Source organism: Pelobates fuscus, chromosome 11 (assembly GCF_036172605.1).
Source record: "Pelobates fuscus isolate aPelFus1 chromosome 11, aPelFus1.pri, whole genome shotgun sequence".
NCBI classification, from domain to species: Eukaryota; Metazoa; Chordata; class Amphibia; order Anura; family Pelobatidae; genus Pelobates; species Pelobates fuscus.
The window spans coordinates 126125033-126139878 of NC_086327.1; the positions used below are offsets into that span (position 1 = coordinate 126125033).

At 41.4% G+C, this 14846-nt stretch overlaps 1 protein-coding gene across 1 annotated transcript in view; it reads right to left on the reverse strand.

Moving 5' to 3' along the window:
- Positions 1-1088: 1088 nt before the first annotated feature.
- Positions 1089-14846, reverse strand: part of ALG9 (ALG9 alpha-1,2-mannosyltransferase) — an 81723-nt gene continuing 67965 nt past the window's right edge. The window contains exon 15 of the mRNA XM_063436377.1: positions 1089-1963. Within this exon, the coding sequence (XP_063292447.1) occupies positions 1840-1963 (124 nt within the window). The 3' untranslated portion in view covers positions 1089-1839. The remainder of the gene's footprint in view (positions 1964-14846) is intronic.

A 14846-nucleotide genomic window follows, 5' to 3' on the forward strand; every position in this document is an offset into this window, starting at 1 on the left:
TTAAATAGCTGGAGTCTCTATGCGTGGATACATTGTGTAATGCTTCATGTATTTTTTCCATGTCTGTGCGATACCGGCACACACATGGTTAATTGACACACTGCAGTTGATCCACCAGACGTACACCAGCAGGAGGAGGAGTTGTCAGTAGGGGCGGGGCCTCATCCGCGATCAACCAATCCCGGCGTGATCGCGATGTACACACTCCCAGTATGAATCAAACTGAAGGGGCTACTTAAGGAGCCCGCGATGCCATGACTCACTGTTTAAGCCTCAGACGAAGGCGCGTTTTGTAGCGCCGAAACACGTGTTAGGTAGCAGAAAGGGGGGACAAGTTTTGTCCAGACACCAACCAGTTTAGAATCTCGTTACTTCAGCAAGCTAGTTTAGCAATCATAGGATCCTGTGCAGTTCATTAGGGGATCGGGGGCTAGTAGGGGCAGAGGTGACTACGGGGGTTTCTATCGTTGGTCAGATTGTGCTATCTACTTTACTAGCCGGTCTTTTTTGGCTATCAACTAGACCCTGTATATATTCACCGTTTTTTTCCTCACTCTGTCTGTCCGTCCCCTGGTGACAGCACCACTATGGATACTATGCAATTTGCAACAATGTATCTGTGTATTTACTAGCTACTGGCTCTGTGAAAGCCTTCCTATCGTTACCTCCTGTTACAAGTGTGTATCATATATTATTCTTGCCATTAGCAAGCACTCTCTATATTAACAGGTTGTATGTGGAGCGGTTACAGGAATGGCTACTCTAATTCGATATTGAATTTCATTTTTTGCAATTCCAGCTGGGATTGCCCAGATGAGACGCACTATACTGGTTGGGGGGATTTATAGCTCTATCCAGCTTTATATATCCTTTAGGTGGAACCTTTAGTTTATCTACCCCCATTTGGACATTTGTCCCCCCCATTTTTAAGTTTACTTTTGTTTTCTTGTTCTTACTCCCTATCGGAGTTTTTTATCACAGCTAATATTAAAGGTTATGTTTTATAACTTCATTGTACATATGTATATAGTTATGCAATAGGGGGCGCCCTTTCTCACTTGACCAGTTCAAGTATGTTTTTCGATCAACATAATTGACAGACAGTTCCATAGAGTTCTAGGTGTCACTGTCTGATGGGCAAAAAGACAGAAATTGAGTCAGTGCACAGTCAAAGATAAGAATATATAACATGTGCAGCAACAAGTGCGCCACCTTCAATAATCATACAGCCGTATATTTACTTTCTAGCTATGTCTTCTGGGATAAAGTGGGCCAGGAGGAAATTAGATAAGAGAAAGAATGATTCTACAAAAGATATCATTTTAACAGTGTTTCTGAAATGAAGACGATAGTTCCAGAAACCGACAAGTGTGCAATGAACCATAATCCATATTGCTAGGAAATGTTCACTCTTAAATACGTCTTGGAAGGAAACATTTACAGTAACCTCTGTCTACAGACACACAATTAACATACATGACATACACATCATACACATGAGATGTTTTCAACCATAAAAGACAATATAAAACCCATGGTGGATCTTGGTACATAACCCTTATACACAGGCAACTTGCAGTTATCTAGATCTTGTTCAGAACGAGCTGGGGAGGCACGTTTTCTGTTTGTACTAATTCAAGTTCTAATGCATTATAAGACCAGAATTAACAAAGAAAACAAAGTTGCAATGTTCTGCTGTTACACAGGCCTACAATCATTTACAGGTAACTCTGGTAGTATAGCAGGGCTGTGGATTACTGCGTATCATTGTATCTTTGGATGTAGAACCACGATCCGGATGAAGTCATCTTCTACAATTAAGTCAGTTCATGTGTTCCTCTATACTCCACTCCTCCTCTTCATCTGTTTGGGCTTGCGGGCTTTTAGAATAGTATAGTTGGAATAAGAGGTGTGCCAACTGGATACAAATGGGACGTAAAACGCACGGAACAGCTTGGAGGACCTGAAACGTACAGAAAAACAATTTTATTCTGCCCCTTTTAAAAAAAAAAAAAAAAAAAAAAAAAAAAATAACACCTTCAGGAAAATTTGAGAGAACACACATTTAGAACAAAATATTTTTTTTTTTTTTTTTTTTAATTCTTTATTTTTGTTTGTGCATGTGAAAACAGATTACATGAATTCTTGCAGTGCCACAACAGCGACTGCAGGCGGATTTTGAACATCAAGGTGCCATGGCATGCAGTTAAAACAGCACAATTTTTTTGTTATTGTTCATGCTAAAGTAACCCGTTATATAAGACAAGTATGTTAATGCATAGAGAGATGACAGTGCTAGACAAAGAATTACAGACACTCTAATGTCCTGCCAAGACATCATCAACATGAACTATTGCAAAATACGTGTTTGAAATAAAAGCTGGCCCATCATTCGAGTTATAGGGCAATTATAGCGTAATCGCTTCAGGTTACATGCTCTATGCACTCCTACAGAGACTAACGTAATGCAGGTTACAGATACGTAAACAGGCGAGTTATTATATCTAATGCAATGAGACGATGGGATCAGCAAGCTTATAACAATGAATATAAATTTTAGCTTAAATAAGTAAGTGTGGACTTTCAAGATTATTACACGATTGAACTTCAATATTACCACTGCAGAACAGGTAGGCGGGCGGCCACCGGGGCTGGACACATTCTTGTATTATAAGGTATGAACATTAGACATAGTAATACAATAGCATGGCTACAGTGGATGTTAGAGCGCCTTTTGAGTGGCAAGAGGTAAGAGGTAAATAGGAAGCTACTGTCTCTTAGGTAGCTGATGTTGTAACGTAGCTTCTCTCATTTATTCAGTGTCCTGTGGTGTTGTGAGAGTCTCTGTGCTGGCATATGTGACTCCTTCCCCTCGGACACTGATCTATCGCCATGGCTGTTCAGCTTCACAGGTGCTCGTCTGTGCGTGGTAGGTCTCCCCTTGTCAGGCTTGATGGTCCTGGGGGTGCAGCTCTTGTAGTTGTGTAAGTCCGTTTGGCTGGTACTTGCTGCAGCACATTTTCATTTCGCGCCTTCTGCACTCTGCCCCACCTAGGGAAAACCATTGCGTGCTGGGGGTCTCTCACTCACCCAGACCGCGGTGATTATTCTGCGGTTGTCTTTTACTTGAAGCCCTCCGGCTGGGCAGATGATGTAACCGCGGTTCAGAGGGGCTACATGGTGTAGGAGCAGATGCTGTTGAGCTCTCAGCCGCCGCCATTTTGTGAGACAATTCGGGTGTTCCATGCGCCTCAGCCCCCGCCCGTCTCAGGCACTCCCCAGTGGGGACCGGGATGACCCCCCCGGTCCAAAGGGGGGGGAAACAGGGCCGGCAAGCAATTCTCGCTGTCAGTCTGTGGCAGCAGGAGAGGGAGACGCAGCAGCGGCCGTCCACCACGCTCCCCTCCCGGGTAGGCCGCAGCCCTCGAAGCTCCGTGCCCCCTTCAGATGGCCAGAACTCCCGATCTCGGGGTCTGCCGCCGCTCCCACAGCCATGGGTGTCTTGGAGACTCGATTTGTATGCGAAATTCCCTAGTAAGTAGCTTAAAAGGCCCGGTTTCTCCGGAGCCTCTCCTGCATGCGACCGGTTAGCATGGCGGTCCGGCCCCGCCCCCAACAAAATATTTTATAATACAATATAACCCAAGGTGATGTGTGTTACAGACAGGCGCTTAGAAAATATCGAAAAACGTAAGGTTACTATAGCAGCTACAACACTTATTGGATCATTTCTTTTTTTCCCCTCCCTCCCCACTCTTGTTTTTCATGTATATGCCGAGTCTCACAACGAAACACCCCTAATATTAGGGGTGAGTATACATTACCATTTTAGCGCTCCACTTTTGGGATTTTTAGGTGGTTGGTACTCTCGTTAACCTTCCTTCTAAATTCCCTATCTTTATTATATTTTATAATACATTTCAGATTTAAGAATAGTTTTTACTTTCCTATGACTGTTTTTTAGCCGCATTCCACAAAAAGTCCCAGTAAGCCCGAAATCTATGTCTAGTCTGAAAGGAAGTGGTGGGCATAAGAGTTGTATTATTCTTCTAAGATTATCTTAATTTCTTTCTTCTCCCTGATCCCAGACGTTGGACTGCCATGCTATGACGGCAACAAAATGATGAGAGTTACAGCTGAGGGGCATTCTACACCCCAGCAACCGACTGTCGTTATTGCTTCTATTGTATGACCCTACATATTTAACTCAGAATCAATCCCCTACACGTCTTTGTGTGACAATACCCATAGTAAGCAATTCCCAGATATTAATCAGTTTTTTGATGATCCCAAGGGAAATGTTGATACCTAGTACTTGATCCAATTGCATGTGTATCTGTCGGATTTGAAAAACTCAGAACACAGGAAAAAAAATTAAATAAACTATCTCTTTGTGAATATGGCCTACATATCATAACATTCTTAGCGAAGCATACAATCCCACTGAGAACTTTGGAAGAAAACTGCCCTTTTGACAATGTGAATACAATTCTTCGATGCGATGAAGTGGTCTGGGTTCCTATAGTGTCCCTTTAAGGTATATAATGAAACGGAGTATTAAAATCCATGTCTTGTGTAATTTTTAAATTAGCTATTAGACCTTCAGGCTGGGAGATGTCTTCATGAGTAATGATATGGAGACAGCGTAAGTCTTATATAAGGCGACTGTACATATATCTGGTACGTGCCCTCCCCTCCTTCATTTTAGGCCACGAAATTGATAATAAAAATAAAAAGAAGGCTCCTAGGAAAATTTGGCCCATACTTGGTCAGATTTGTACTTGTGACAGTCCGTTTATATGAGATTCCAAGCTATAAATGTTTAGTTTTAAGTAAATGTTTGAAATTTCTGTTTATAGCTCAAATTCCTGGCTGTAGAAGTTTGCAAATGGTGACATTTGAGTCAGCGTTGACATCACTTGGGTGAATATATTTAATATATGCATTAGAGATCAGTGTGTGTTCAGTTTGCAAAGACTAATGCACATTTTCCAGCACAAAAGTACAAGCCACGGACAAGAAAACTGATGAATCTGAAGTATATCCAAAACTACACATGAGATATCATGTACAGAATCCTAAAAATAGTATACCGGTATATGTTTTTTTTTTTTTTTTTAGCATATTCAGATATTAGGTCATGCATAATATGATTAAGTTCTGTTTTAAGAATATTAACTATGAATTGTTATAGTCACACAGCCAGCAAATGTACAGATATGTGTGTTAATGCGAGTAGAGTCTAATTCTCCTTAGTAGTTTCAAATCATTGGGGTGACTATGTGCAGAAGGGCCACATCATACACCCACAACCTTGAGACACATGGCAGGGAACCAGAAATAATATCCAGACTTAGCCGTAACCACCCTCTCCCCTCCACTCAAGACCCCATAAAACAAGGGGTGACCTAAGCAGACAGGTGTCTTCTACCCTCACGGTCTACCCTCATTTAACTAACTCACTATAACAATGAGACCAATTGTAATTACAAAATGTGTGGGAAAAGAATCTAGTAATGCCTGTATTTACTATGCACTGATTGACGTGTAGAGGCTGTTGTGGCCATACACGTGTGTTTATCATCTTGCCACACGAAAAATAAAGATTTATAAAAAAAACATTGGGGTGAATGTCGCCCTGCCTCTCCAAAAAAACAACACATTAACTGCAAATTTTGCAAGAAAGGAGAACAGAAAAAACAATATAAATATATATATATATAATAATAAAGTATGTCAAGGGTTGAAAATTTAGAAACATTTCCGAGCTAGCCGTCTCTAAAAAGTAAACTGGTCCCGGGTTCAAACGGTAACAAAAGTGGAATTTACTATGGTTGTGTTATAGGGTATAACAGGAAATGACAGAGTGTAGTTTTAAAGTATTTACGTAGTGTAATATTAATGGTAAAGAGTTGTATTATAGAATAAAACGTAGTTACGGACAATGACGACACACGATGAGCAACGTGTTATACGGTTACTCCAGTTCTGCTCATCATTTACAGGATACTTTGCGACTATTAAGGGAGACCAAGTGACTGAATCTCAAGGGACTAATTACACGCAGTGAGTAAGAAATGAGTGTGTCATAGCCGGGAGCTGCAGCGATATTCTGAAATCTTAGCGCTCTCGCCTTATCTGTAATGAAATGGTTCCTGACAATGAAGTGTCTGCACTCTGTAATTAGGTGGCTCCTGTCTAATTCAATTACCATCTCTGTGTATCAGACACTCATCTGTGGCTGTGCAGGGTTTGACGTCAATGCAGTCCTGGGCAACTCCCACCCCCCTCCCTCCTCCAGTATATAGTGGGCTGCAGCTGGAAATTTTGTAGCCAAATTCTTGCTATTAACCTTTTCCCAGCAGAGATTAGCTTGAGGATCTCTAGTTGACACAGCATTGTCAAAATATAGAGACATGCAGTACGTGGGGCTCAGGGAAACAAAACCACGTCTGCTTTAAATCCTTGTGCTATTGCCTGCACTAAACATGAGTCACTGAATATTACGTTTTTTTATTTTATTTGATGGTACTCGCAAAGATGTCAATGGGTTTATAAATTAAAAATAAAATGCATTTATATATAAAACTTTTCTGAGCATGGTAATGATCTATAGAATGTAAGCTCGATTGAGCAGGGTCCTCTTCAACCTATTGTTCCCGTAAGTTCTTTGTAATTGTCCTATTTATAGTTAAATCCCCCTCTCATAATATTGTAAAGCGCTACGGAATCTGTTGGCGCTATATAAATGGCAATAATAATAATAATAGCACTATGGTTATTGAAATGATGATCTGTTATGATACTGTCCCTAGCTGCAGCATTGGCAAAAGTGATTTGCCAACTCTAGCCACAAGGTCGTTGAACTGTCTACCCATCAACACTTGCTCCGAGAATGAGTCAAAGGGATACTCCCGGCACAAATACAACTTTAATTAATTTTATACGTTTGGGCCTCATTAACATGCTGTGTTCTTGTGCATGCTCAAATCTTAAAGCTTTTGCGTAAACTAATAAAAATAAATGTTTTGCCGCATGCTGCACCACAAGGCTATGTGGTTTGGCATGCCACCACACTCCAGAAAAATAGTTCCTTATCAAATGTATGTACACAGTTCGCCTACTGACAGTACTCAATCTGAACTACTGTATAAAGCAACCATCACTAGAAGCAGAGGACACTTGGGGGCATATAGTATGCATTTCTCTGACTGTATGCATTAGGTTGTGAATTAAAAACTGCTCAATCAGTACTGCTGTGTCCGAGACGGTGTGCATACTTTTGATAAGGAAGTCTTTCTGGCATGAGGTGGCGTAGCTAAAAAGGCTGGTTTAGGCTGCAGCATTCTGCAAAACAGTTATTTTTTCTGCGCACCATATTAATTAGGCAAAAAATAAATGCATTAAAGGGACACCATCGTCATCAGTGGCTCTGGTGTCTAGAGCAGGTACCTGCAGGCATAGCACTGTAAACTGTGTGTGTGCATTGCTGCCCAATGCCACCTCTAGTTGCCGTCACTTAGACAACCACTAGGGGGTACCTGCAGTATAGGAAAATAGCAAGCGCAGAGTTGCGCCAATCAAATCTGATTGAAATAGTGGAGATTTACTATTTAAAGGGACACTGTAAGCACCCAGACCACTTCAGCTCATTGAAGTGGTCTGGGTTCCAACTCCAATCACCCTTAACCCTGCACGTGTAATTATTGTAGTTTTTATAAACTGCAATATTTCCCTTGCTGGGTTAAGTCCTCCTATAGTGGCTGTCTGGGGGACTTCCGGCATGGCAAGTATAAAGTCTGTTGGCATAATTTCACTGATAATGGCTTTTTCTCTCTAACATTTTAATAAACACTGTCATGCAGCCACTTAAGAGTATATTATCCTGTTTAAACTCCCAAATACTAAAATACTGCATGGTTAACCAACAACAACTCCATCCGGCCGACAAACTGCTATATGACTTACCTACTGGCTTTCGCTATAATTCTGTATTGTAGAATGGAGAAACAAGTAAAATCGCACATCATTACGGGATAAAAAGGATGGAAAATAACTGAAAAAGACATGATCGGGGCAGGTAGATTAACCCTAAAAGTGCTTATCTAAGCACTGCTCGGCACTGTGACTGAAAGGGTTAAGGAGAACACACGCACGCCATCAAATAAATAATAACGCCAACCAATCTGATGTTATATTAGTACAAAGCAAGTAAACAAAGTATTTTAATTATCAGATACCAGATCTAGATATTTTTCTGTGTTCAACCCTATGACATCCATTTGTATAATAATGTAGATAATGAAAGAAACAGCAAATAATGTAGATAATGTATAGTAATAAAATAAAAAAGAAGTATAAGAGGTACATTTATTTTGGTTTCCGACTTATTTTGCTTCAGAAAAGCATCTGAAAGAAGCAGTCTGCCTCCCACCCTTGGAAAATCAGCCGGATGGTGTACGTAAGCATGTGCGTCAAAAGGGATTAGAAAGTGTTTCTGCCTGCAGAGCACTGGGGCATCTTGCGGTGCTGCGGCAGAAGCCTACAAGGGAGCCCGAGTATGACAAGTGATTAATGAAGCATGGACCTACAACAGACGCAGGTCTTATGTCTCACTGCTGGAGGGACACAGCTAAACCACGAGCAGGAGCCTATTCTAGTGACTTACACAGTAATATACACGGATGCATAGGTCACCGTAAAAAGAGCGTGACTATTTCCTTACACGACATCTGATGATACATGTTAATAAGCGTATGCCCTCCACACACACACACAAGAATAAATAATAAATGTCACATTACAATTTACACAAATTACACCTTTGGGATTCTATTTTGAATGCTCAGCTGCTCTGAATGGTTAATGTATCATCATGACGTGATCGTTTAATCATAATCTGGAGACTGTGATACCAAGCAAGGGTGGGAAAACAGCAGACCCCACGCTGTAGGAATAAAACTTCAACATCAAATCTTGAGAAAAAAACAACAACTTTTTTCTTGCACAAACTATTTTTTTTCATTGCATCTATTACGACAGATGTGGATAAAAGATAAGTTCTAAATTGTTCTACAACTGCCATATAGCTTTGCAAGCCTAAAGGTAGAGAAAGCATCATAGGAGCCATAGTTCTACCAGAGCTGGGGATCTTCGTTTTGGTAACAAAATATCGGTTTTAGGGTATCTATAGACGTCAGGAAATGTCAGTCGGTTCACTTACAAACTGGCACATCAAGATAGGCAAGAGTAAGAGATGGATGGGTTTGTGCATTAAAGAACATGTGAAACAGTAACACGTGAATGTAATCAAAGACAATACAAAGTATAAATATAAAAGGCTGATATAATCTGAGCCTTACTACACTATTCATATCAATAAGCAGTTCAAGTTGTTTAATGTTATGGCAATCATAAATGCCACAATAGATAATTACAAATCTGACCCTCCATACACACAACACGGGGAGGAAAGAGAATTGAACGTGTCTGTATTTAGACCCACGCCCTCAGACCAAGCTTGATAATGACTGCACAAATTTATAGGCCATAGCAAGCCAAATTCCACTAACAAAACTTGGAACAGCAAACAGGGAAGGTGAAAAAGTAATAAGAAGGTCTAGAGCAGGGGTCAGCAACCAATGGCACATGTACCATGCATGGCACTCGAGGTGCCTTTGAACGTCACTCTATGCAGCCAGAGCCAAACAGGATCTGGCCTATCAGGAGTCCCAGTGGAACTTCAGATATTTTCTAGTGCAAAGCGAGCTGTGATTGCAGGTGATGAGGGGCAATTCTCAATTTACACATTGCAACACTTGAGTAGAGCAGCCTACAGCAGCTATTACAGCTCCTGCCCTTTATCTGTACCTGCCTGCCTGGACCCGAGGGAAGCCACCGACACTGCTAGATGTACACATGCCTCTTCCTAAAAATACAAACTGCCTACTCACAAACATACACACAGTCGCCACAAACACACCACTGACAATCCATATACACGCACTCATACCCACAAGCAGCCCTCATAAACAGCCCTTATTCATAGGTATTATACACAATACCACAAACAAAAAGCAATGCAACAAAGCCACTGCAGCACCCATAATTAACACAAGCACAATACAGCAACATACACACCTCAATTTAAAAAAAATAGGACCGCTACGCCAAGGGACTTTCAGATCTTGTTTTGGCACAGTACTACTAGAAGGTTGCCTACCCCTGGTCTAGAGCATCTAATGATAAGTGCACCATGCAATAACTTGAAAAGCATACACGTTTCTTCACAAAATGTTGGTCATATTTGTGTGTGTGTAATATATGAATAATATCTACAAGAGCGTTGTAGTAGGCAGGGATACATATTACAAGACAAGCTTTCATGTAACGTGCTATCTGTAGTTGTAAGCTAAAATCCTTCAGTAAAAATTTAAAACATTGGAGAAAAAAAAAGACAAGCTTTCGAATGTTTCCTCTCTTCTTCAGGTGAGAAGCAATTCTGGTCAATATGAAGGAATTTAAACCGGTTACTTTCAAACACCTGTGTTCTACCAATTGGAAGAGCGGTAGATGATGTAAATATTAGGAGATATTTCAGGGAAAGGGAATGGCCAGAATAAGCCCGGAAAGAGACAATCTTACCAGTATAAAGACATAAAACATGTGTATAATAAGGAGTGGACGCTTCTAAATAGCTCTTTGTTTCTATTTAGCTCTCTGTGTCTGAATCTTGTTTTATTTATTTCCTGAGTGCAGAAAAAGATCTGCTTTAAAATTTCCACTCTTCACTAATCACAGTCAAATAGAGGGTCTGTGGTTAGTGTACCACGGACCCGCCAGGCTTGCAAAGACTAGTAACTATAAGCCAGAATAGAAATTCTCAGCCTTGACTATATTATATATAAACAACCATACATACAAGTGGATTATAGATGGTGGATACATACAAGAGTGAGTTCTGTGATAGGAATCTAAGCTCCACGTTTAGTCCTGTGTTTAGAATATCAACATACATTACCATTTCTATTCCAAATGTTTTGAAATTCCCTTTAAGTATTTGTATTTTTAGGTGTTCAAAGCTGTGATGAGCCTGGGTGAAATGTCACACACGGGTGCAAATTTATTGGCTTGTGATCACTTATATCTGCAGGTTCATCCAGGAGGTATAGCTCTTGTGACATTACCCCAATGTAGCAATCTATGTGTATTTTATGATGTTTACCTGATTATGGACCCATTATGTGTTTTGCTATTCAGCCTGGCTGTGCGGCTGTTTCATATACGCGGACACAGTTTGCAGAGAATTTTATTACATAGCTTAGTGCCATTCTGCGTGCTGCCCTGTTCTTGAATCAGTTTACTGCGGACACGTATTTGCCTTAGGCGGAGTGGTTATTTGAATGCCAATATGGCGAGGGGCCAGATGGGGGGTGGGGGGATTGCATTTATTTCTTTACATGCAGGGTCCTCTAAAAGCAGCTGTTGCAGGACCTTTATGATTATGTGTATTCCCTCAACAATAGGGTTATACGTCATTGCTAGAAGGGGTCTGGTTGTGGCTTTCTTCTCTCTGTACAATAGAAGCTCTGCGCGTGTTGCTTTCAGCGTGTACATTATAAATGTGTTATTTATCTAAAAGCATGCTTGTTTTGGAGCCTTTTTGCCTGAATGAGACACACAGTGTACTGAGGAGCTTAACAGCATCTCTATATTGAGATGGAACAGACTATCGTTGGTCATTAGGAGTTAACCATTTTGGGGTTTTTAACGACATCAGCGCTGTTTTGCTGGTAATCGGTAATGTTGGCAGAGACATATCGCAGTCTGTCATAAATAAAGCAATAACAAAGCAAAAAAAACAGCAACCAAAAAAAAGAGAAGAAAAAACAAAGTAGTCTTTGACTACTAATCTCATTTACAAGTACCAATATCTGTAGGCGCATGTTTTGACCAGACCGCCAGCTCTTTCAGTGATCCTATTAGGGAGAGTGTGTGTCCTGACAGCTCCAGCTGGGAAGGTGTTAGCCAGGCATTCTAATCAACCCCCGGTTCTATGGCAACCTGGTTCTCCTGCTGCTCGACTTGCAGCTGCCGATAGAGAAAGTGTCTGTACATTGCAATACTTGTTAAGCTCCCGCCGCGAGCCACGCGCGCTTAAAGGGGCACTACATGTTATGTGAGACGGACAATACCCAGCAACATGCACAACCCTTACCCCTAGGGGTAAGATAGGAGAGGCAAAATAAGAAACACAGGATAATGGGCGAGGAGGGTGTTTCACTATCTGTCATTCCTCAGAGAGCTGTTTACTGAAATTCACATTCAAACAAACATTCGTGGGTTGTCGAGTTAAAGCAGGTTGGGTAAAACCTGAAAAAGGTCACACTTTTATGTGTATAGAATACATACAGCATCTATTATAACCTATATGTTGCTTAATATAAATCTCCATAAAGGTCTTTGGGCGACGAGGCGCAATGCACTTTGTTATGGTCTATATCAAGCATGTCAAGCTTGCGGCCCACAATGAGTATCTTTGCGGTCCACCTGCCCTGGGTTCACTTTGTGCTGTGTTTCCAGTCTGCTCTCCCACCGGTGATTGCGTGCTCTGACAGCCGCAAGAGCGCTAAGCATTAGTCCACGCTGGTCGCCAGATATGCGCATACAGTGTGTGGTCATATCAGGCGGCTGGACAGCGTCGACGCTACTGTGCGTAGAGTGTCTGACTGTCTGCAGAGCAGGCCAGCCACTCCCCCTTCCATACCTGCTCACAGTGCCAGAGGAGCGTCTGGCCTGCTAGAGCAGAGAGCAGGCTGGAACTGGAGGACAGAGGGCTCCTCTTAAGGTAGGAGAAGAGGGGCTTGGGAAACCGTCCTGTGTTAAATTGAGGGTTGGGCATTGTATTAAATTGGGGGAGGGAGGGGGGCAGTGTATTTAATTAGAGAGGACGGGGTGGGGGCAGTGTATTAGACTAAGGGGCAGTGTATTAGATTGGAAGGAGGGTGCAGTGTATTAGATTGGAAGGAGGGTGCAGTGTATTAGAGTGGAGGGAGGGTGCAGTGTATTAGAGTGGAGGGAGGGTGCAGTGTATTAGAGTGGAGGGAGGGTGCAGTGTATTAGAGTGGAAGGAGGGTGCAGTGTATTAGAGTGGAGGGAGGGTGCAGTGTATTAGAGTGGAGGGAGGGTGCAGTGTATTAGAGTGGAGGGAGGGTGCAGTGTATTAGAGTGGAGGGAGGGTGCAGTGTATTAGAGTGGAGGGAGGGGGCAGTGTATTAGAGTGGAGGGAGGGGGCAGTGTATTAGAGTGGGAGGGGGGACCACAGAAGGCTGTGTATCAAATTGAGGGAGTATTAGATTGGGTCTGCATGGAGACGCTGAATGCTCCCCATGGAGACGTTGATTAGCCGCAAAGCTTTTTGTCACACATGCACAATAGCCTCTAAATGCGTTCCTATGGGAAAGCATTGTATTGGCAGAGATCAAGTTTGATGATCTCAGCCAAAGGGAAGAACCCACTCATATGACTTCAAAATCAACGAGATAACATGATTTGTTTTTTTACAGCTGTGCAGCAGCATACATTCACCATTTCAGTCCCATTGCCAAACTTTTCTTCATATGTCAAGGTAGTTGGACTGAAACATTGGTTATGTGCAAATGAACGTCTCCTTAAAATAAATATCACTCTTTTGTTTACTTTGAAGCCCTACAAGCGTGAGGACATCCAGTGTCCGTTTTATTTATACTGTACTTTTCAAAATTAAAGCTACATTTCTATGAAAACTGAAGATTTAGCTTTTTTGCAACCCTGATAAACTTACACCTTGTTCATTTGGCCTGTGATAGCCTTTGAGCTTGACATGCTTGGTCTATATAGTGTGTGTTTTTAGAAATGTAGAATGGATTTCAAAAATCAGGCCAAAATACCTAAACCAAAACCATTGCTGAATTTCCTCAGTTGGGCTATCGTGGTCTAAAATTTGCGCTGTACATACTTTCAATTTTCACTATAGTGAATAACAGAGCAAACAGGGCCAGTATTTGTTTTGAGCTCTGAAAAATGATGGCGCTTACAGTATGTCTGAATAGGTATCTAAGAAGTAGAGTGAGAGACAAGCGTTCGGCAACGTTTCTTTTTAAGTCGTTGTTTAACCCCTTAAGGACCAAACTTCTGGAATAAAAGGGAATCATGACATGTCACACATGTCATGTGTCCTTAAGGGGTTAAAAAAACACTCCATTGGCTTTTTAAATTTTTTTTTACCATTTAGTAGATATTAACCCCCCAAAAAACCAAACAAACCGGTATGCATGTCTTTATCTGCATTATTAAAGGCTGAACTTGATGGCCTTGATGGCCGCATGCCTCTGTACAGCTATATAACCAAGTCATTTCTTTGGAGGTATATTAGACAAATATTTTGTGCAAAAATCGCAGACTGCTGTCTGCAATCTATGCAATGCCGTCCCGTCTTTTGGTCTGTGGGCGATCAGTGTAATTCAGCTCATTGAGAAGTGGGGAAAGGAAGCTCTAATGTTTCTACCCCCCAGTTACGAAAATGCAGATTTCTATTGAAATCGACACTTTTATTAAATGTCAAAAAAATATATAAATATGACATGTAAAGCCCTTCAGCAAGTTTTAGTGATTTATGTGTAAAGCGCTATGGAATTTGTTGGCGCTATATCAATATAATAATAATGTGTCTTAAGTGTTCCTTTAAGTTCGTAAATGGGATCATTAAAATGGTACAGTCAGTAATTGAAGGCAGTTTTGAGAAAAGAGAGAGGCCAGCTGCACGAACACCCAATGCCGAATAATAATCTCATTGTCATAAATGGCAG